The sequence below is a fragment of the Odocoileus virginianus genome, chromosome 25 (assembly GCF_023699985.2).
Source record: "Odocoileus virginianus isolate 20LAN1187 ecotype Illinois chromosome 25, Ovbor_1.2, whole genome shotgun sequence".
In the NCBI taxonomy this organism is placed as follows: domain Eukaryota; kingdom Metazoa; phylum Chordata; class Mammalia; order Artiodactyla; family Cervidae; genus Odocoileus; species Odocoileus virginianus.
Window position 1 is genome coordinate 28,174,868 of NC_069698.1, and position 21,099 is coordinate 28,195,966.

The window sequence follows — 21,099 nt, forward strand, 5'->3', positions numbered from 1 at the left end:
GTTTATTCTTTGAACATGAATTTCTTAAGGGCTCTGGCTATTCCTTTTGAGAAACAGACATTAGATATATTCTGTAAAAATTTAACTAATAGTTTTGTTTAACAATCACAATTTAGTGATGGTAGCTGCAAAAATAGTTGCAATGTTTTTCTTTAATGCCTAGGTATCAAGAACTTTAGCAGAATAAAAGTACAAAGGCTTAAAGAAAAAGAACATGAAAATACTTCTAGGGTATTTTTTCCAGTGGATAGCTCAAGCAGCATAACAAAAATCCTATTGTTTACTAGGATAAGTTTAGTTGCTCAGTCGTGTCTGACTCTTTGCAACCCGTGGACCATAGCCTGCCAGGCTCCTCTGTCCATGGGATTTTTTAGGCAAGAATCTTCCTGACCCAGGAATTGAACCCACATCTCCTGTGTCTCCTTCACTGCAGACAGATTCTTTACCTGCTGACCCACTGAGGAAGATCCCTTGGAAGAGGGCATGGCAACCCACTCCAGTATTCTTGCCTGGATAATTCCATGGACAGAGGAGCTTGGCAGGCTACAGTCCATAGGGTTGCACAGAGTCAGACACGACTGAAGCAACTCAGCATTGTTTACTAAAATAATTTAAGGCTTTTTTTTAAATAGAGATAATTCTAGTTTTAATGTTTTATTTTGATTATTGCTGTTAAATTAAACTTTATTGTTGTTTGGCTCTGGTTTTTTTCTCAGGCCGCCGCCATTTTCATGCATCCCAGTGCCCTAGACCCACAAGTCCTGTTTCTACAGACAGCAACATGAGTGCTGCCATAGTACAGAAGGCCAGACCAGCCAAGAAGCAAAAACACCAGCCAGGACATCTGCGCAGAGAAGCCTACACAGATGGTAAGTCCATTGAAATGGATGAAAACGTCTATGAATCCCGCCTCTTTACCCTGGCTCTCTCTGACTTGAAAATGCATCCACTGACATTAGAAATTACATTAAAAATTCATTAACAGTAAGCCTCATATTACTTAGAGGAATGATCAACTTCCATATCTTGTCAGGCATCTCAAGTCCCTGCAGTTTTCTAGTAAGTGGGTTAGTTAGGAAGTTAAAAACAAAGGATAATACTTTTAATATTCTTAAAAGGTTATTATATAGTTTTAAACAAGTAGATATTACTGTAGTTGAAGTCATGGCTTGGGATTAATCTTCATCACTGATAACTCTCCCACAATGTCCTCACTTTTTTTTTTCTTGGAAAATTTTGCATTCAAATAGAAGACAATAAACTCATTTTAGAATACAGAGCCTAACTGTAGTGGTCTTACTAACAGTGTGTGCACCAAAAGGCAAATGGAATCATCTTCCTTCATGCCTTCACATACAGTCTCCGCTGTCACTGAAGAGGCGAGGTTTGTATTCAAGAGGGAGCCCGGGCGAATAGCACAAACATTGTGATGTTGTCTAGAGAAAGCCTTTAATGAAAGTGCCTCAGGTGGCCCGGCATTTATTAAACCGCCACCTTCTCGTTTTATAAAACAACCTCAAGGGCTTTGTTGGAAATTCATGTAAGATAAATTCTCTCAGGCTCACCCATCTTGTCAGGTTTGCTAAATTCGCTAAAGGGGTGGGGGGCAGAAGGTTGTCACAGGCACCGTTCCCACCTCCTGGTCTTCTCTAACCACAATCTGATTAGAACTTTCATTACCAGTCAGCAATTTTTCAAAAAGGGCATCATTTGCCATTATCATATGAAAGCCTAATATTATAGATCCTTATCCAAGGTTACAAGGAGGGTTTTCTGAGGCACTTCTCCCCATGATCCCTGCCACTTGACAGAAAAAATTTAATACAAAGCTCGCAGCATGATGAGCACAGGTAATTTTGCAATGAGTGGCTGCCCATGCTATTATCTATACTTTTATTCAGAGTATTTTCTCTCGCTAGCATCTATCTGATATTAGACTGCATTAAATACTGGCATGACGCAGCGCACCTGGGCCTCCTGGATCCTGCCTGGGACCCCTTTGTCAGGGAAACTGAGCTGTCAGAATATTATCTGATTTTGAAGGGTGATTATAATGGCTTTGAGCATGTTTGCCTCTGTGAAGGGACGAAAACTAGGTATAAATCCCCAAACTCTATTGGCAGTTTTACATTTATGGGACCCCTATAATGGCATTTTACAAGTTTTATAGCTGTTCTATCAGTTTTTATTATCTAGAAGAGACTGCTCCTAACAGAAAAACTGGTCAAACATCACACCTTGATGTGAATGCATCTAGGTTGAATACATCTGGGAGAAAATCTGGCCTAAAGCTTTGTGTAACTCTTTCTACTACTTATTTATACTTGTTTTGAGGGGCTTCTGGCATTGAGTGATGCTTTTAGAAATGCTTTAAATAATGTAAATATGTCAGTTAGAGGGCATAGCATTGCAGTTATAAATTATAATATGCTTGAAAATTGTGATCTATATTCATCACTGCATGTTCTGTAGCATTTATTTCAGTGTTTAATAATTAAATATAAATTCTAACTAATCCCGGAATAATAGCTATTAAATTGAATGATGAAGCAACCAAGTTATTTTTAATTTCAGAAATATCAAAGAAATATGCTAAAATATTTGTAAAGCAAAAAAGCCATATTAATATGAAATATTATTTAAATTTCTAAATGTTCGTTTTACATATGATTATACAGAATAGTCATAATATACACCATGATGTAGAAGCCAGTAATTATTTTCTCTAAGTCACAAAAATAGACAAAATGGTTAAACACTAGCTTTAACTTCCTTTTAGTGTTTTGATAACCATCTGTCATTGAGTTATGCTTATTTTACTAACAAGTCTTGAATTTAATTCTGGATGTTTTCTGATTTGGTAAAGAAAAAAATAGAACTATGTACTATTTTGTACATTTCCATAATGCATCTTGAATAACTGAAATCTTTTCTTCATAATGTGTCAAATAAAAAATACACATACTCTAGGTAGTGTAGTGGTTATAGTATGGAAAGAAAAATCATTTTATCAGAAATCATTTTCTTGGCTTTGAAAAAAATTCATAATCCATTTCATGAAGAATCTCTATGGCAAATACAATTTTTGAAGTTATTAAAGAAGAAAGAGGGGAGGGAGGAGCATGAACTTAAGGAGCTGCCAGTTGCAAAAAATGAGAAATATATCAATAAGACATGGAGAGGTTTTTTTCATTTTTGGATTTTGATGATTGAATCAATTATGATGGATGTGTTTGATTATTGTCAATAGATTTCTTATGTGAACTGTTCTCAATATATGCTGTATCAGTCTTGAGCATGTGTAGCATCTTTGTACATTTTGTTCAGATTATCAGTTTCCTTTACAGACATTTTGTGACCTCTATAAGGAAAGAAAAAAGAACTTAACCTGATCTGTGTCTGAACTGATAAAGAGTAATTTTTGATGATCCTTGTCATAATACTTGGTTAAGCCACCTTATCTAGGTGGCTTCAGTTCAGGTCAGTCAGTCAGTCGTGTCTGACTCTTTGCGACTGCAGTACACCAGCCCTCCCTGTCCATCACCAACTCCTGGAGATTGCTCAAACTCATGTCTACTGAGTCAGTGATGCCATCCAACCATCTCATCCTCTGTCATCCCTTTCTCTTCCTGCCCTCAGTCTTTCCCAGCATCCCATCAGGATCTTTTCCAGTGAGTCATTTTTTTGCATCATGTGGCCAAAGATTTGGAGCTTCAGCTTCAGCATCAGTCCTTCCATTGAATATTCAGGACTGATCTCCTTTAGGATGGACTGATTTGATCTCCTTGCAGTCCCAGGGACTCTCAAGGGTCTTTTCCAACACTGCAGTTCAAAAGCATCAATTCTTCAGTGCTCAGCTTTCTTTATGGTCCAACTCTCACATCCATACATGACTACTGGAAAAACCATAGGTGGCTTAAGCAACAGAAATGTATTTCCTAACAGCCCTGGAGGCTAGAAGTTCAGGCTCATGGTGTTGGCAGGGTTGGTTGCTCCTGAAGCCTCTCTCCTTGGCTTATAGGTGACCGCCTTCTCCCCATGTCTTCACTTGGTCTTCCCTCTGTGAATGTTATGTGTCCTCTTCTTCTAAGGACACCAGTCAGATGGGATCAGGGCCCACTCTAAGGACCTCACTGTAACCTAACTGCTTCTTTAAAGATCCTGTCTTCAAGTACAAGTCACATTCTGAGGTGCTGGGGGTTAGGACTTCAACATATGAATCTTGGGAGGGGACACAGTTGAGCCCATAACAGCCCACCAGCCCCTAATTCGTGGCACTGTAGCCATACCTTGTGCTGTAGGTAAATGTTGGGTCTCATAGCCACCCAGGGATTATCATTGTAAAGTGGAGGACTGCAGGCTGTAGAATACTGACAGGCAGAATCTAACTCTTTATTTATTTCATATTTGCTGCTTTCACCCAGATGCAGGGCAGCATTCAAATATATGAATATTGATCAGTCAGACTTTTATTGAGTTAAAGCCAAGCATAAGTGCATTTCTAGGACCTTCTAATAGATTCTTTCCACCTCTTTGCAACCCCTCCTGATTCGTTTACGTACTTGACTTAAAAAACAAATCTACATCATTTCTACAGCTCTACTTTTCATAAATTATAAATTCACCCTCTTTGGAATGATTTTGTTTTGACTCGATACATCATTAATCGCGAGGTCTTGGGACTATTAACAGTTATGTAAATAGAGGGCTAGATCTCCGTAGTGTGTGAATGCCGGCAGAATTGTCTCCATGTTTATGCCCTTTTGTATTATTTTACATGCATTATATTGGTATTTAGAGAGTCTTGAATAAGGAATGGTGTTTATACAATTGTATAAAGAAAGAGACTATACATATATATGAGTTCCATGATCCCATTTTTTTAAACCCAGTTTGAGCTATTAGTGGTATGAATTACCTGAAAGTACTATTATTTTATGAAATATAAAATTGTTTATACTATGATAATCCCTGATTTGACTCAGTGTTTATTTTGTGATACCTAAAAAAAAATTTGGTAATGTTTATATTAGAAATTACACCTACCATCATTCCCCTCTGTTAATTACATACGGGACAATTATATACAGTAAGCTTGAACTCTTAAAATTACCATCAGATTATCTTCTTTTTCTACCTGTATTATAGATAGCATCTATATAGAGCATCTGGTAATGGATTTTGTCTCAAGAGTCATAGATTCCCAAGACTTTGTATGATCTTATGATACTGTAATCAGCTTTGATATCTGATCAGCCCAGACATTTTATGATTTGATGGTAGTGGAAGTCATCAGCTTCCTGATAAGCTGTGTTTGCAATCCAGTCTGAGTTTGTAGCAAGGAGATACTGCCGAAATGAGTCTGCAGTCACTCACTCCCTCTGCTTCCAGGTATATTCTGAATTTGACTTTTCTTCTCCCATTCCCAGTCCCAGGTTCAGTCTGAGCTTAGAACAGCTCAGCCTTGGGTCTCTTCACTTTAAGTCACACAGTACAATCTGTCTTTTTTCTCTTTTGGGTTATTTTTCATAAATAAGTAGTGAATGAGGGGGATCATGGCATCTGGTTCCATCACTTCATAGCAATTAGATGTGGAAACAGTGACAGACTTTATTTTCTTGGGCTCCAAAATCACTGCAGACTGCAACTGCAGCCATAAAATTAAAAGACGCTTGCTCTTTGGAAGGAAAGCTATGAAGAACCTAGAGAGGGTATTAAAAAGCAGAGACATTACTTTGCCAACAAAAGCCCATATAGTCAAAGCTATGGTTTTTCCAGTAGTCATGTATGGATGCGAGAGTTGATGATAAAGAAGGCTGAGTGCCAAAGAACTGATATTTTCAAACTGTGGTGTTGGTGAAGACTCCTGAGAGTCCCTTGGACTGCAAAGAAATCAAACCAGTCAATCCTAAAGGAAATCAACCCTGAATATTCATTGGAAGGACTGATGCTGAAGGGGAAGCTCCAATACTTTGCCCACCTGATGCAAAGAGCTGACTCATTGAAAAAGACCTTGATGCTGGGAAAGATTGAAGGCAGGAAGAGACGGGTACCACAAAGGATGAGATGGTTGGATGGCATCACTGACTCAATGGACATGACTTTGAGCAAACTCCGGGAGGTAGTGAAGGACAGGGAGGCCTGGTGTGCTGCCGTCCCTGGGGTTTCAAAATTGGAAACAACTGAGAAGCTGAACAGCAACAACTATTTTTAAAATGTTGTTTAAAGAAAATGTTGTTAAAGGAGGGTAATCATCAGCAGTGACAATGGCAGTTTATGTTTTAAGATAAAAAGCTTCTAATTTTTCTAGATTTATTTTTTACATAAAAAGAGAACATGATGAACTAAGAGAATTAACAACAGCAGTATGCAAGTAACAGTCTGACCAGTTTTAATGATGGAGTCCTAAGTAAAACAGCTGGAAGTAAGATGATATCTCAAAATTTATGCATTCAGAGACCAATACAATGAATTCTAATGCCTTAGTTATATGGCACATAAAGTCAAAATCAAATTACTTTTAAAATCTCATATCTATTTAAGAGGTGGCAAGAATACACAGAAGGAACAAAAGAAAATGGTTAATTCTTTAAAAAAAAAAACCAAGAATGAGAAACACTAGGTTAAAACTGATGCTTGCTAAACCCTGTAATTTGCTATTATATTATGAATTTTCAAGGGGTGATTTTAATATTCAAGAATTTTTATGCTAATATATATAAATAATAGTCACTGGACCATTGTCAATAATAGTAATATCTCTGGAAACAAATATTCCTCTGTTGGGATTTACTATATAAATAATGATATATTCATAAAGTAGAACAATATACAAACTTTTCATCAGAAGAGGTAAAGCTATATGTTTACATATGGAAATGTATACAACTACACATTTAGGTGAAAAAAAGTACAATTGTTTTATGTTACCAGGGAAGGAAGACTATCACATCCTGGTGGGCAGACATGTATGCCCCAAAACCCCAGATATGGCCATTTTACGTAGTTTCTAATGTGAATGGTACTCCTTGGAATTATGCAACTTGGCAGCCTTGCTTTCTATGCATAAATAATTTCTGGGATGATCTATAAACATCCATTCAGACTAATTACCTCTGCATCAGTATTGAGGATTTGAAATGAGGGTGGGGACATATGAAGGGTTATATTTCCAAGTTTTTATATACTTTTGAATTTTTCCCATGTATATTTTCTATGGAAAAGCTTACTTTTGTAATACTAAACATTTACTATTAATGCATGCCCTATTCATGTTTTAGTTGATTTGTTTTGTTAATATCACATAGAATATGAAAACATTACCATTTCTAAAGTCATGACTAAAGAAAAAATATGCTGATACTTCTCAAGTCTCTAGATCTCTGGTTTTGACCTCCCATGAAATTCAGATTTTATATACAACAACCTCCTGTATATATATATGCCTGGATACTTCAGAAGTTCTTCCTGTTCACTTTTTCTGAAACAGAACTCATGCTCTTCCTTTGCAAACCATCTCTTTCTCATCCCTGCATTCCTCATCCAACTAGTTAACTATGGCAAAAATCTTAAGAGTTACCTCATGAATAGTCTTTGGGGCTCCCCTGGTGGTTCAGTAGTAAAGAATCTACCTATAATACAGGAGACTAAGGTTCAGTCCCTGGGTTGGGAAGATCCCCTGGAGGAGGAAATGACAACCCACTCCAGTCTTCTTCCCTGGGAAATTCCATGGACAGAGGAGCCTGGCAGGCTGTAGTCCATGGGGTCACAAAGAGTCGGACAGGACTGAGTAACTGCGCACACATGCTTGTTTCCCCTGCTGTTTTCCATTGATCATTAAATAATATTGATTTTTATTCCTTAAACTCTCTCAGGCACATCTACTCTCCATCTGAAAGTCACCAGTACAATTCTATCTCCTATCATTATTTACTGAGATTTTAAAATAATATTTTAGCCTCCTGGATTTAAGACTTTCCTTTTAATTCATCCTCCATGCTACAGCCAGAACCAACTAAAACTAGAATCTGTTCATATTCTTCTACTAACTTATCAACTATTACTAGGTTATGTATTTCTTTTCCCTGGAGTGTACCTAAGAGTCATTTAAAAAAAAAACAGTGCCACTTAAAATAAATTTTCTAGATATAAAATTATATGCCGACTTTAATTTTTAAGTATGTCTATGAGAAGTGTTATTATATATAATATTGAATTATTTGTAATATATTAATATATAACTATAGATAGGTAAAAATTAACTTATGTGTATATTAGTGATTATCTAGTTTAAAACCTGTGGGTGCATATTACAAAGTGGAGAGACCATACCAGTGAAGGGTAGATTGTGAAGATGCAATAGAATGAAATGGTAGTATAAAGAAATGAATCTGGTCCTGATTATATTTAGCTTGTCCTGGTCCTGATTATATTTAGCTTTAAGTTTGGAAAATAACTTAAGATCTTTGTGTTTGAACTTCCCTATCTACAAAATGAGAAGGGATTCAGTTAGATTAGGGATGGCAAAGAGGTCTCAACTCAAGTGCCAACCTCAATCAATCTGAAGTGGTTGCCTGAAGAGTAAAGATATCCATCTGGGATCAGCAACATTACAGTGAAATCAATTAGGAAGATCTGCCATGTTTGGGGGAGAAAAAGCTATAGCATATGTATCCATATTAGCCATCCCCAAACTAGCTAATCTCTAAGTCCCAGCTGTATGATTCAATATTCCTGTGCCAGATAAGGGATTCCCTGGTAGCTCACTGTGTAAAGAATCCATCTGCCATGAAGGCAGACTCCAGTTCAATTCCTGGGTTGGGAAGATTCCCTGGAGAAGGAATAGGCTACCCACTGCAGTCGTGAAGCTTCCCTGGTGCATCAGTTGGTAAAGACTGCCAAATAAATAAAAACGAGATTACATTAAAATTATTAGTCTTATTCTTTGGTTGTCTTTAATTGTTCAATTCTTTGAAGATTATTATTTCACAATTGAATGTGACTCTAATGGTAACACTAATGTTGACAAATTTAGAAATGGCAAATTTTCACAGTATTTTATTTTATTTTCATTTATTTTTATTAGTTGGAGGCTAATTACTTTACAATATTGTAGTGGTTTTTGCCATACATTGACATGAATCAGCCATGGATTTACATGTATTCCCCATCCCGGTCCCCCCTCCCACCTCCCTCTCCACCTGATCCCTCTGGGTCTTCCCAGTGCACCAGCCCCGAGCACTTGTCTCATACATACCACCTGGGCTAGTGATCTATTTCACTATAGATAATATACATGCTGTTCTCTCGAAACATCCCACCCTCGCCTTCTCCCACAGAGTCCAAAAGTCTGTTCTGTACATCTGTGTCTCTTTTTCTGTTTTGCATATAGGGTCATCGTTACCATCTTTCTAAATTCCATATATATGTGTTAGTATACTGTAATGGTCTTTATCTTTCTGGCTTACTTCACTCTGTATAATGGGCTCCAGTTTCATCCATCTCATTAGAACTGATTCAAATGAATTCTTTTTAACGGCTGAGTAATATTCCATGGTGTATATGTAATTTCAAATATTTATTTTCAGATCTTCCACCTCCCCCTGTGCCACCTCCTGCTATCAAGTCACCCACCGCCCAGTCCAAGGCCCAGCTGGAGGTCCGACCCGTGATGGTGCCAAAACTCCCTTCTATAGAAGCAAGAACAGACAGATCATCAGATAGAAAAGGAGGCAATTACAAGGGGAGGGAAGTACTGGATGGAAGACAAGTTGCTGATATGCGACCAAACCCAGGTGATCCCAGAGAAGCACAGGAACAGCCAAATGATGGGAAAGGACGAGGAACCAAGGCAGCCAAACGTGACCTTCCACCAGCAAAGACTCATCTCATCCAAGGTACTTCTTTAGGCAAGCATCCCATACATGCAGACTGGACATGTGTGCGTGGTACAGTTCAGGCTCTTTAGGATCAGGTACCAAGGGTAAGATTCAGAAAGTCTCTCTCTATTGGAGGAGACAGGTATGCACCCAGGTAATTTGAATACAGTCAGTTCTAATACATGGTATTATGCAAGTCTTCCTTGAAGAGGTGCAAATTTAGTTGAAGTTTAAAGGAAAGCATGGTTTACACAAGTTACAAGGGAAAAGGAGATTTCTGACAAAGAAAATAAACAGAGAAAAACCATGAAAATGTGAAAATGAATGTTTGGTGAATTCTGATTTCTAGTTAGGCTGGAAAATAAGATGCTTGGGGCCAGGGACAAATGGCAAAAAATAAAACTAGAAAGATGGTTGAACCTGATTGGGGAGGCCAGGAATACTATTTTGAAGAGTTTTGGATTAATAATATGGACAGTGGTGAGCCAGCAAAAAGTTTAATCAAGAAATTATATAATCAAAAATAAAAATGAAAAAAATATTATCCTTTTTTTTTTTTTTTTTTTGCTTAAAAAAATAACTGACAGAACTCTATAGTGAAGAAGGAGTCTGGAATTGGGTGGCTGAAGGTATCAGAACCTTGCAAAATAATCTAGGTATAAAATATGAAAGCACTGAATTAAAATAGTTGTGCAAATTAAAAAGAGAGACAGCCAATATAGGCATTTCAGAGAGAGATCCTATAGGACTTGGTGACTAATTGAATGTAAAAAAGTAAAATGAACTAAGGGAGTAAAAAAGTTATTCAAATGTTAATTAGGTGGCTCTCCATGACTATACAACATAATTGTATTGAACAATGTAAAAACTGAAGAAAAGGATAAAAATCTTATGGAAAATAACTTTAGTTATGAATAGATTAAGGTACTGACAAGAACATAGAAATGAAAAAATTCAGTAAAAATTTAGAGAACTAAGCTTAAAGATCAGGAGGAAGGTTGTAGGTAGAGAATGGATGTTGTTCACCTCAGCAACACAGAGGTGAAAATTGTTTGAATTACAAAAGCTAAATTATCAGCATTGATGTAGTGGATAATGTTTAACAATCAATTCTCTGGGAAGGAAACAGAACCAGCCCCTAATTTGTGGCCATTTGCTTACTTCTGTTGTGTAATTATATCCAAAATAGCTAGTTTTAAGCGACTAATATGAAATCAGAGAATGTGGAGTTAGGAGGAGATGGGTTTAGTAGACCCTTGTGTGAACATGTAAGCTCTCTCCAGCACACCACAGAGATGACTATAAGGATACTGCATGATGATTAAAAGATACTAGTGGGGAAAGTAAAAGGGGGAGGGACTAGACAGGGATGGGGAACTAGAGGTACAGACTACTACATACAAAATAAATAAGCTACAAGAACATATTGTATAGTACAGAGAATATTGCCATTACTTTATAATAACACAGAAAATATAGCCATTATTTTATAATACTTTATAATAACTTTGAGTCACTATATGCTACTAATGTAATACTGTAAATCAACTATACTTTGGTGAAAATAAATATGTTCATACATACAAACATATGTTAGGCAGAGGAACATTCTGTACAGAAAATGAGGTGGAATCAGCCCAGTGATATAAAGTAATCAAACCATTCAAACTAGAAAGAACAGTATCTTGGAAATAATGCAGAAGGAAATTTTAAGATGGGAAGGAATATAAAATGGCACAGAAGTGAAAGTTGGATGTGAATGGGGGTAGGATGGGAGAATGGGTGAAGGACACAGAGATTTTACAAAATGTTTTTTTGTGGGTGGTATTTAAAAGGACGAGAGCGTCCCAGGTGCCTCAGTGGTAATCTGCCTGCCAGTGTAGGAGACGTGAATTTGATCCCTGGATCCCAAAGATAGCCTGGAAAAGGAAATGGCAACCCACTCCAGTGTTCTTGGCTGAGGAATCCCATGGACAGAGGGGCCTGGGGGGCTGTGGACCATGGATCGCAAACAGTTGAACAAGGCTTGGCGACTAAACCACCACCGCCATTTAACTTTTTAAAATCAAATAGTCACTATAGAATCTCGACTGTAGGGTCTGGAAGGTAAATGAAAATTGTGGAAGGGAGGTGATAAGTCTGGGCTCTCTGCAGAAGGTTAGGAAGGAAAGAGGTCAAGATAAGATTTGACAGGAAGGCAAAAATCTGTGGAAATGTTTTTAGGTTAAGATATTTGAACATTAATATAGACTGAGGAGAAGAACCTATTTAGGCAGAAGAGATACAAGAAAAGAAGGTAATTGATGAAGGAATCAGGAAAGAGTGATGGGGAAATGAATCTTAGAAGGCTGTGACTGCACTTTAACTACAACTGTTTTCAAAGCTGCAGTTTGATAAGATTGGACATCAGTCTATTCTGTTCGTTATGGGCATCTGGTCATTAGCAACTTTCTTTCAAGATAGAGGACAGTTTCACTTCCTCCTGTGATGGAAGCCTGAACTCCTCACTCTGGCATGGACTCAGCAATGAAGTGATGGTGAAGTTATGTGTTTTGCACAGATGCCCCCGCTATGTGACCACAGATTACTTGGCTACATCACTGTAACCTGAAGTTTGAGAAACTGTGCTTATTTTGTATCATTAAAGCCAAGGTGATCTGAACTTTTAACTTTTCACAATTATACTCCCAAGTAGTCATTCATAAATCAAATGTCACAGTATAACTTATGAGATTTATATCTGACCTGAAAGTATAGACCAATTTGCTGCTCATAAGCAGCACTTCTCCAAAGTAAGCTCAATTCTTTAGGGGAAGATTTAACAACTCAGAATGATTTTGGTGTGTGTAAAATTAAAACAAAGACATGAAATTGTTTTTATGTCTTTTGATTATCATTTCTGTACATTCCTGTAATTTTAACCTTCATAATTAAGTTTTTGCTGTTTATAATTAGAGAGGCTCTCTGAATTACATCTGTAACAAATGGTTATTTTTAATTAAGGAGAGTGGTCTTTTAGATTTCAGTGTCTGGTCTTTTTGCTGACGTTTACCTCAGTTAGTTCAATTTATTTCTACATATATCAAACATCTACAGTGTTATGAAGCATTGTACTAGTCCTGAAATTTATGTGTAAATGTGAACCTTGACCTCCTGGAGCTTATAGTCAGAGAAGGAGACAGGTAATCTTTATTCACAGATACACCCATATTTGATATAATGTTTATGGTGTCATGATACTTGAGAGTCCAGAGAAGGGAAAATCAGCCCAGTCTTGTGGGTGATGGAATATAAAGAAAGACTTCTTGATCTTTCCTAGTGGAAATGACCCATAAGCTGGCTTTTCGGGAGGGTGGAATTTCGCTTGGGTAAGAAAAGTGGATAGATAGTTTTGGCAGAGAAAGTCAGAATGAGAAGTTGAGGTACACTGAGGAGAATTTAAGAAATTCAGTGTTATTAGGCAGTAAAAGTGGTAAGGATGAAGCTCTTGAGATCAATGTAAGCTTACCTCATGGAGACCCTGTAGTTCCTCTAAAAGGGAGGTAGCTGAGTGAAGCAAGTTTAGAGGGAAATAACTCAAGAAGCAGAGACCCGTTAGAAGATATTCACAACCTCAGAAGAGACATGGAGAATATAAACCAGGCTGTGGGAGCAGGGATGACTGAGGGGGAATATTCAAGAAACTATTTAGTTAAAATCATCCTTACATGTTATATATTTGAATGTGTGGAAAAGGTTCATATAAGAGGTTATGGGAAGGTTGTTGGAAAGGAGAGAAGATATTAAAATAATTCCAGCTTTCTATCTAAGTTATCTTAAAGGTTAGTGATGCCATTAACTACATTAAGGAATGCAGAGGGGGACGAAATCTCAGAGGAGTGGACATGGTGACATCAGTGTTCCATCTGTGGAGTTTGAGGGGCCCTCAAAAGGAGGCAATTGGGCAGACTTCAGGAAATATACATTATAACTCATCATGGTGAAACAGCAAAGCCACCCATTTATTCAGTCAGAATATTTTTTTTTATTTAATTGGAGGCTAATTACTTTACAGTATTGTCATGGTTTCGCCATACATTGACATGAATCAGCCACAGGTGTACATGTGTCCCCCATCCTGAACACCCCTTCCACCTCCCTCCCCATCCCATCCCTCTGGGACATCCCAGTGCACCAGCCCTGAACACCCATCTCATGCATCAATAACCTATTGTATGTCTAGGTGAGAGGGTATCAATACACAAAGCCAAGTATCTGTCCTCATGACAGCTGTACTCTAGAAAAAGTATAGTCTGCGAGAATGGATAAAATTGCCCAGAGTAAGTGGATAAAAAGTTTTTATGCACACACACACACTGCGCTAAAAGCAGAAAAGGGCAAGAAGGGCACCAATATGTAAGAAGCACTGCATAAAAAGAGACCACCAAAGACAGGCCAGGAAGAGGGGAGAAGTAGGAGCTGAGACTAGTAATGTTTACATTGGTTGTGGTTTTCCGATGAAGGGCCGTGAGAAGTCTAGAGACTTAAGGATTGAAACATGATTAGCATTATTAAAGTCAACAGGGAATTTTCTCAGTTCCCTTGTAGTAATGTGGGCGTAGGTAGATTTCAGTGAGATGCAGAGTGAATGAGAGTTGTAATGACCAATACCGAGTCCAGATTACTTTTCAACAAGCTATGCTAAGCTATCAGTAGTGATAGATTCATCGATGCATGTAGAGCACCAGCTTAAGGGGAAAGTCTTTAGCCAAAGAGATATTTTATCATGGTGTAGTTTGTCAAAAACTAAGCTCAGTAGAAAAAATTGCATGAAGCAGAGACAGAAGCTGAAGGTCACAGAGGGCCAAGTTCCATGAAGCTAGCTCGGTGCAGGTCTAGTGATCCACACGGACTCTGAAACACCAGAGAATCAGAAGTCTGGATCAGGAATGAAAGTTGTGATGAATACAACAGGAGCAGGTTACATAACCCACTGCTTGGCCCTCACGGGAGTAGGGTGTTTTTGTTCAAGGGTGGAGGAGCAATGATTTATAGCTAGTGCTGGTCACCTGAAAGCAAACTTCCCTTCTTCCACTGTGAGGAACTTCAGTGTAGACTCCCTGGGAGATCAGATTTCATTCAGGCCATGTGCTTTTAGAGGAAGCTTTTGGGGAAGGAGAACAAAAGGGCATGTGGAAGGGTTTTGTTTTGTTTTGCTGTGCTCTGTTTGGATGTGTTTGACGTCCAAAGATTAGACTGGACAGGCTTTGGAGAGAAGTGAGCCGTTGAAGGATGCAACATTAGAAGCATCACCAAATTTAAAGCATATGGAGATAGTAATTCAGGAGACAGCAGTTACCAGGAGTAGTTTGATTTTTGAAGCTAGCAATAATGTCAGGCTTCTCAGATTCAGGATTCCACAATGTAAATATGATGTTGAAATGGAGGTTGGCATCTTGGTATCTAGGGAGTGAATCCAGGTTTGACTGTTTTGGTGGTTCAGTAAGACTGGGATTTTTTTTTCCTATCAATGCCTAATAATTCCTTCTTAGTTTACATAGGGACATACTACAATATCTCATGTGTTTTCACATCAACACTAGCAACTCCTAGTGTCCTAGTAGACACTATTATCACTTTTTTTTCAAAAAGTGGAAACTAAAGCCTGAAATAATGGGAGATAACATAGTGAAGGATAGATTGGAAGTCATGTCTGACTCCAGGTTTGGTTTCCCTCTTTTAAGGATGTTGATCTCAAGTGAATTTGAGATAGATAAGAATTTATGAGTAGGATCGATCCAAATCCCAGTCACTATCAGGAAAACAGCAGAGTTGTTATTTTTGTTTTCATTGCCTTATTCATTTGTGTTATAAAATGTCCTCATTTATTCCTCAGAAACACTAATGTTTCTCCATTCCGATTTATAGACATAGTGATACATTATACAATGAAAATGTACAGTGGGCTTCATATGTGCTTATTATATTTCATTACACAGAGGATATTCTGCCTTACTGTAGACCTACTTTTCCGACATCAAATAATCCCAGAGATCCTAGTTCTTCAAGTTCTATGTCATCAAGAGGATCAGGAAGCAGACAAAGAGAACAAGCAAATGTAGGTCGAAGAAATATTGCAGAGATGCAAGTTCTTGGAGGATATGAAAGAGAAGATAATAATGAAGAATTAGAGGTACCTATAATTTTTTTTCAAGTTTCCCAGTGTTAGACTAGTTTTTATACAAAACCTCAAAGTTTAAAGCATTCATCAGTCTGCAGAAATGTTACTATTTCATCACAAACACTGTTAATGATGACAGCAATTGAAAGTCTTAGAATTTAATGATTTTTCTTTAAATGTATTCCAAAGTTTTAAATGGTAATAATGGTTTCTTTTTAGATATTAGGGTTCATATTCAGATAGGAAATTTATATAACAAACATGTTGTTAGGGAATAAGAACTATTGATCTAGATAATTGTAATTCCTAGTGTTATAATAGATTATAAAAATCCAGTAAAGTGATAGAGTTATAAGATGTGAGTGGGGGTATTTTGCCTGTACTATCTGCCATCTAGTGATCATTGGGATTAATCAGGACGATTTGGGCAATTACCTTTCATCTTCAGTGTTTTGAAAATGGGAACCTAATACTTAACACTGACCTTCCCAAACAGAGAACACTTATTGAGTCAAAGATATCCTTTGTTGGAATCTATAGATAGTATTGTAAGGTAGAGTTGGCAGTAAGTCACATATTATAAAATCATCTCCTGTGTTTAAGACTGTGTTTTCACCATTCAATAAAAAGATAAGCTGAGGACAAATTTCTCTTTCTACAAATAGATGTTATCTCAATCAGATTGTTAGTAGAGTGTTAAACTGTAACTTTTTATAATAGAAGATGAAAAAGTATAATTAAGTATGTCTAATTGAATTTGCTGTTATGCCCAATGTATTTTTATTTTGAGGTTTAGAATAAGAAGACTTTCCTTTTGCACATGCTGTTAGAAAGGTTATTTTTCAGGTTTTTGGTTTAGTTTTTGTTTGGTTTTTAGAAGAGCCCTTTGAGGGCAAAAAAGTCAGTACAGGCAACCAGCTACTTGAAGCCAGTAAAAACTGAGCTATCCTGTTGAGTTGAGGCTGGGGGGATAGAAAAGTTGGCCTGCTCTTGTTCCTCTGCCTGTACCCCACTTCCTAATCCCCAGACACTGGGTGGAACACAGTTTAGTACTCATTAGAGAACTACTGGATTTGCTGTCAAAACCAGCTAAAGTTGATGTATGAATATGTTGCCATGAGCACTTTTTAGTGTGTGCTAGGGAATGAATGAAGAAACAATGTAATAACAAAAGCATGAAATAAATACGAAGTAGGACAACACTCTAAGATTTATTTTCAAATTTAACAGGAACTTATCTCTTTCAGGAAACTGAAAGCTGAAGACAACCAGAGAGGATTATGAGATCTAATGTGAAAGTGATCACTCAAGATGCCTTGTGTCAGATGACATAAGACGCCAGATAAAATGTTCAGTGCAATCAGAGTGTACAAATTGTCGTTTTCATTCCTCTTATTGGAATACCATTTTTTAAATTTTATTGGGGTTTTATCATTGCTATTTGATCCCTATCCCTAGGAAGAACCTCCCTATTCCCCTCGCTGTTGGAACAAATCATTTCACCTTGCTTCCGGCAAGGGAAGTATTTGACTTCTTGCTTCAGTCATCAGCCAACAGGAGAGAACAAAACAGTTCTTTTGCATTTTGCCCCTGAGATATGGCATTGCACTGCTTATATAGCAAGCCAATTTACTGATCAAAGATACAGAGTTGACTAATCAACTTCATGTCAAGGGCTCTAAAGATATAATCTTTCTATAACCAACTGCTAATGCAAACTAAAACATAACTTCATTTTAACATGATTTTAAAATCAGTCTTTCATACCACCCTCTGCAGGGAGAAAAAAAAATACATAGCAAATGCAGGACAACCATAATCAATTTGAAGGGGGTAGAAACATTGTAAATATATACTCTTCGCAACCCCTGGTGGTACTTTATTTTGTCTTCATTTCAATTGCTGAAGTATATTCTTATTGGAAACGTACTTTTGGATAAGTAGGGGTAAGCCAGTTGGATCTCTGGTTGTCTAGTCATTGTCATAATCAGCCCAGCAAAAACCTTGTTCTATTTTTCAATCAAAAAGCAATTATAAATGCATATTGCCAACAAATGGATGTTTTTAATGACCAATTGAATAAGGACATCCCCATCTTAACTGGCCTGAATTTCTTCTGGTTGTGTCAGTTCAACTTTCGGAAGTGCCACTTAAGGAAGTTTGATTTTTGTTTTTTGTAATGCACTGTTTTTAATCTTTTTTTTTTTTTTTTGGTTTTAAAAGCACAATCACTAAACTTTATTTGTAAACCATTGTAACTATTAACCTTTTTTGTCTTATTGAAACAAAATGTTGAGAAGCGTTTTTAACCTGTTTTGTTAATGCCCTATGTTTGTATTTGGAATATTTGAATGATGACAGATGGTGAAGTAACGTGCATACTTTATTGTGGGCCATGAATGCGACGGTTCTTACTTTTCCTGGACTTAAAGAAAAAAAGGTTTAAGTTTGTTATGGCCATTGGTTAAACTTACAAGATTTCCTTATAAGCTCAAATGGAGGCATCACTTGCTTTGAATTGCCAGATGATGTCCTCTGACTGTAGATTTTTTGACCCTTTTTTTTGTTATATAAATTTCATTGACTCAATAATTGGTGCTATTTGAAAAAAAAAAGTACATTTATTCATTTATAGGTATCCGTCCTGCCCCACCCCCCCCCCAGCCCTGCCATCCCCCCAGAAAACAAAGCCAAGCAAAACTGAACCACAAAAAAAAAAAAAGCTGGTGTTCACCAAAAACTAAATGTGTTCACTTAGATAATTTGAAATTTACATAGAAAAGGTGTGCAGTACTAAGGGAACAATCCATGTGATTAATGTTTTCATTATGTTCATGTAAGAAGCCTCTTATTTTTAGCCATAATTTTGCATACTGAAAATCCAATAATCAGAAAAGTAATTTTGTCACATTATTTATTAAAAATGTTCTCAAATACATCATTCTTCCTTGTGTTGATTTCTTTTTTTTCCATTGTGTGATCAGACTTATTCCATTTAATCACAAAGTTGTGCTGTCTTAACATTTCATACTATATTATCAAATGAGTAAAAATTTCCCTTTATGAATAGCCAGGTTTTACTTATAAGGAAAATTTCTCATTTTACTCTACTGAAATTAAAGATACAAGGTGAATCATAAACTGATAGTCATTTAATCAGAGAGTAGCTTTTAATTATTAATAAGAATGTACTAAAATGTTTGTGTGTATGTGCCTGAATTTCAGTTAAGTTATTTCTGAAATGGTCAGGACTCAACTACGATAAATTTGATTTGTAAACTTTGAACTACTTAAGCTTTGTCAACAAGAAAATTATATTAATCCAAAATACTTATCAGTAATTATCTGCTTTATCATTCCAAATTTATGTACAATTCTGATAATTCAATAATCTATCATGTACCAGATTGCATATTATTGTTCATTAGATTAAAGTCAGCATATTCAATTATTCACCTTTGGAGGAATGAAATGAGCATCTTGTCTTAGAAGTTCCAAGAGCAACAGAATCTACTGAAAGTTTTTTTCCTGTGACTTATATACTGCTAAATTTTTTGTTGGCCACAATTTGAAAATATGGGGAAAAAGTTAAAAAGAGGGATAACAATTTGAAATTAATTTTACAAAAATGAAGCAATCACCAGCATCTACGTAAAGATGAAAAGATTCATATGTCAAGAAGTCAGTTTCCAAGCTATATCGAGGGAAAAAAATTGGAGAGACATGTTTGAAGGTATAATTTTTTCTCTTCTGGTGAGTTGACTAAAAGAAACTTAATCTCTCTTTATGGTGAATGATACACATATAAATTATGTGTATAATTATACACATATAAATTATGTGTATCAGAGATCCTGGGTTTGAATCTGTTTTGTCATGGGCTGTGTTTCCTTGCACATATTACTATAGTACTTAACCTCTAAGTTTCAGGTACTTCACCTGTAAACTCAATAATACCTACCTCATGTAGATGTTGTCATGATTCAGCAAATTCATGTGTATGACGTGGACTCTGTAAGGCCCCAAACAATACAAGGTATTGTTGTATTATGGACTGAAAACATGCACACTTGCTACCTTCACTTTTCACACATAATTTGTTCCCAAAACTTGCAAAGAAGTTTTTCTAACAAGGTCAAAAAATATGTGTGGTTCAAGGATAGGGTGGTTCCCTTTCCAGTGAGTAAAATTCACTGTCAAATACCTAATCATGAAATAAATTCTTAGTGTTTCTCCTTGTTTCCTTGCTTTTGAATTCTGGAAGGTGAGGATATGACATTTTCAGCACATATTTCACAATTCAGGGGTCCAAGGATGTCATTTGAGGTCTCAGTGACTAGACTTAGTGTCTATTTTGGGCTGCTTTTCTGCCTAGTTGAAGAAAATACTGTCTTAGTTCCAGGGCAGCTCAGTTATGTCTTTCTTGGTCATTCCACATATGTATTCTGGATTTTCTCCTCTCTTTCAACTCTACAGGGTGGATCAAAATTTCAAATAGTACCTAATTTCATGGGTAGAAAGTGTGGGAGTTCAGATGGTAGAGGCCTTGGCAATAGTTCATATTGAATTTTTGCCACAATTAGTTCTACATGGCTAGGTTTAATCCCTTGCAGGTAAGGAAACCAAGATTTTGAAAAACTAAAAAAATGTGATGAAGCTCTCATTAGCGAGTCATAAGCAGAGTGCAGATATAAATACAGCTTTAAAACCCCTTCTCATTCCAGGAAACAAAACTGCCCCTTAGGAATTAGAAACTTGCTAACAAAATTTAGAAACAATTCCTTTGTTTCATTAATTATAAGCGAATGGGGGAAAATGGTGTCTTTGTTGGGAGTGGGAAGATGAGTGGATGCTAAATGTTCTCTGCTGTTGGCACCAAACATTTAAAAGCTCCATCATCTTAGCTTGTGTGCTTGGTCACTTCAGTCGTGTCTGACTCTCTGCAACCCCATGGACTGTAGCCCACCAGGCTCTTCTGTCCATGGGATTCTCCAGGCAAGAGAATCCTTGGAGTGGGTTGCCATTCCCTCCTCCAGTGGATCTTCCTGACTCAGGGATTGA

General features: G+C 36.9%; 1 protein-coding gene across 9 annotated transcripts in view; it reads left to right on the forward strand.

Moving 5' to 3' along the window:
* The window catches only part of ROBO1 (roundabout guidance receptor 1), a 1,227,175-nt gene extending 1,208,196 nt beyond the window's left edge, over window positions 1–18,979 (forward strand). For 8 of the 9 annotated variants that reach the window (XM_070455058.1, XM_070455063.1, XM_070455057.1 and 5 more), the window contains 4 exons: window positions 717–869; window positions 9,588–9,896; window positions 15,857–16,050; window positions 17,269–18,979. In XM_070455058.1, the coding sequence (XP_070311159.1) occupies window positions 717–869; window positions 9,588–9,896; window positions 15,857–16,050; window positions 17,269–17,322 (710 nt within the window). In that variant the 3' untranslated portion in view covers window positions 17,323–18,979. The remainder of the gene's footprint in view (window positions 1–716; window positions 870–9,587; window positions 9,897–15,856; window positions 16,051–17,268) is intronic. The other variant, XM_070455060.1, reaches the window with a different exon arrangement.
* Window positions 18,980–21,099: the final 2,120 nt, after the last annotated feature.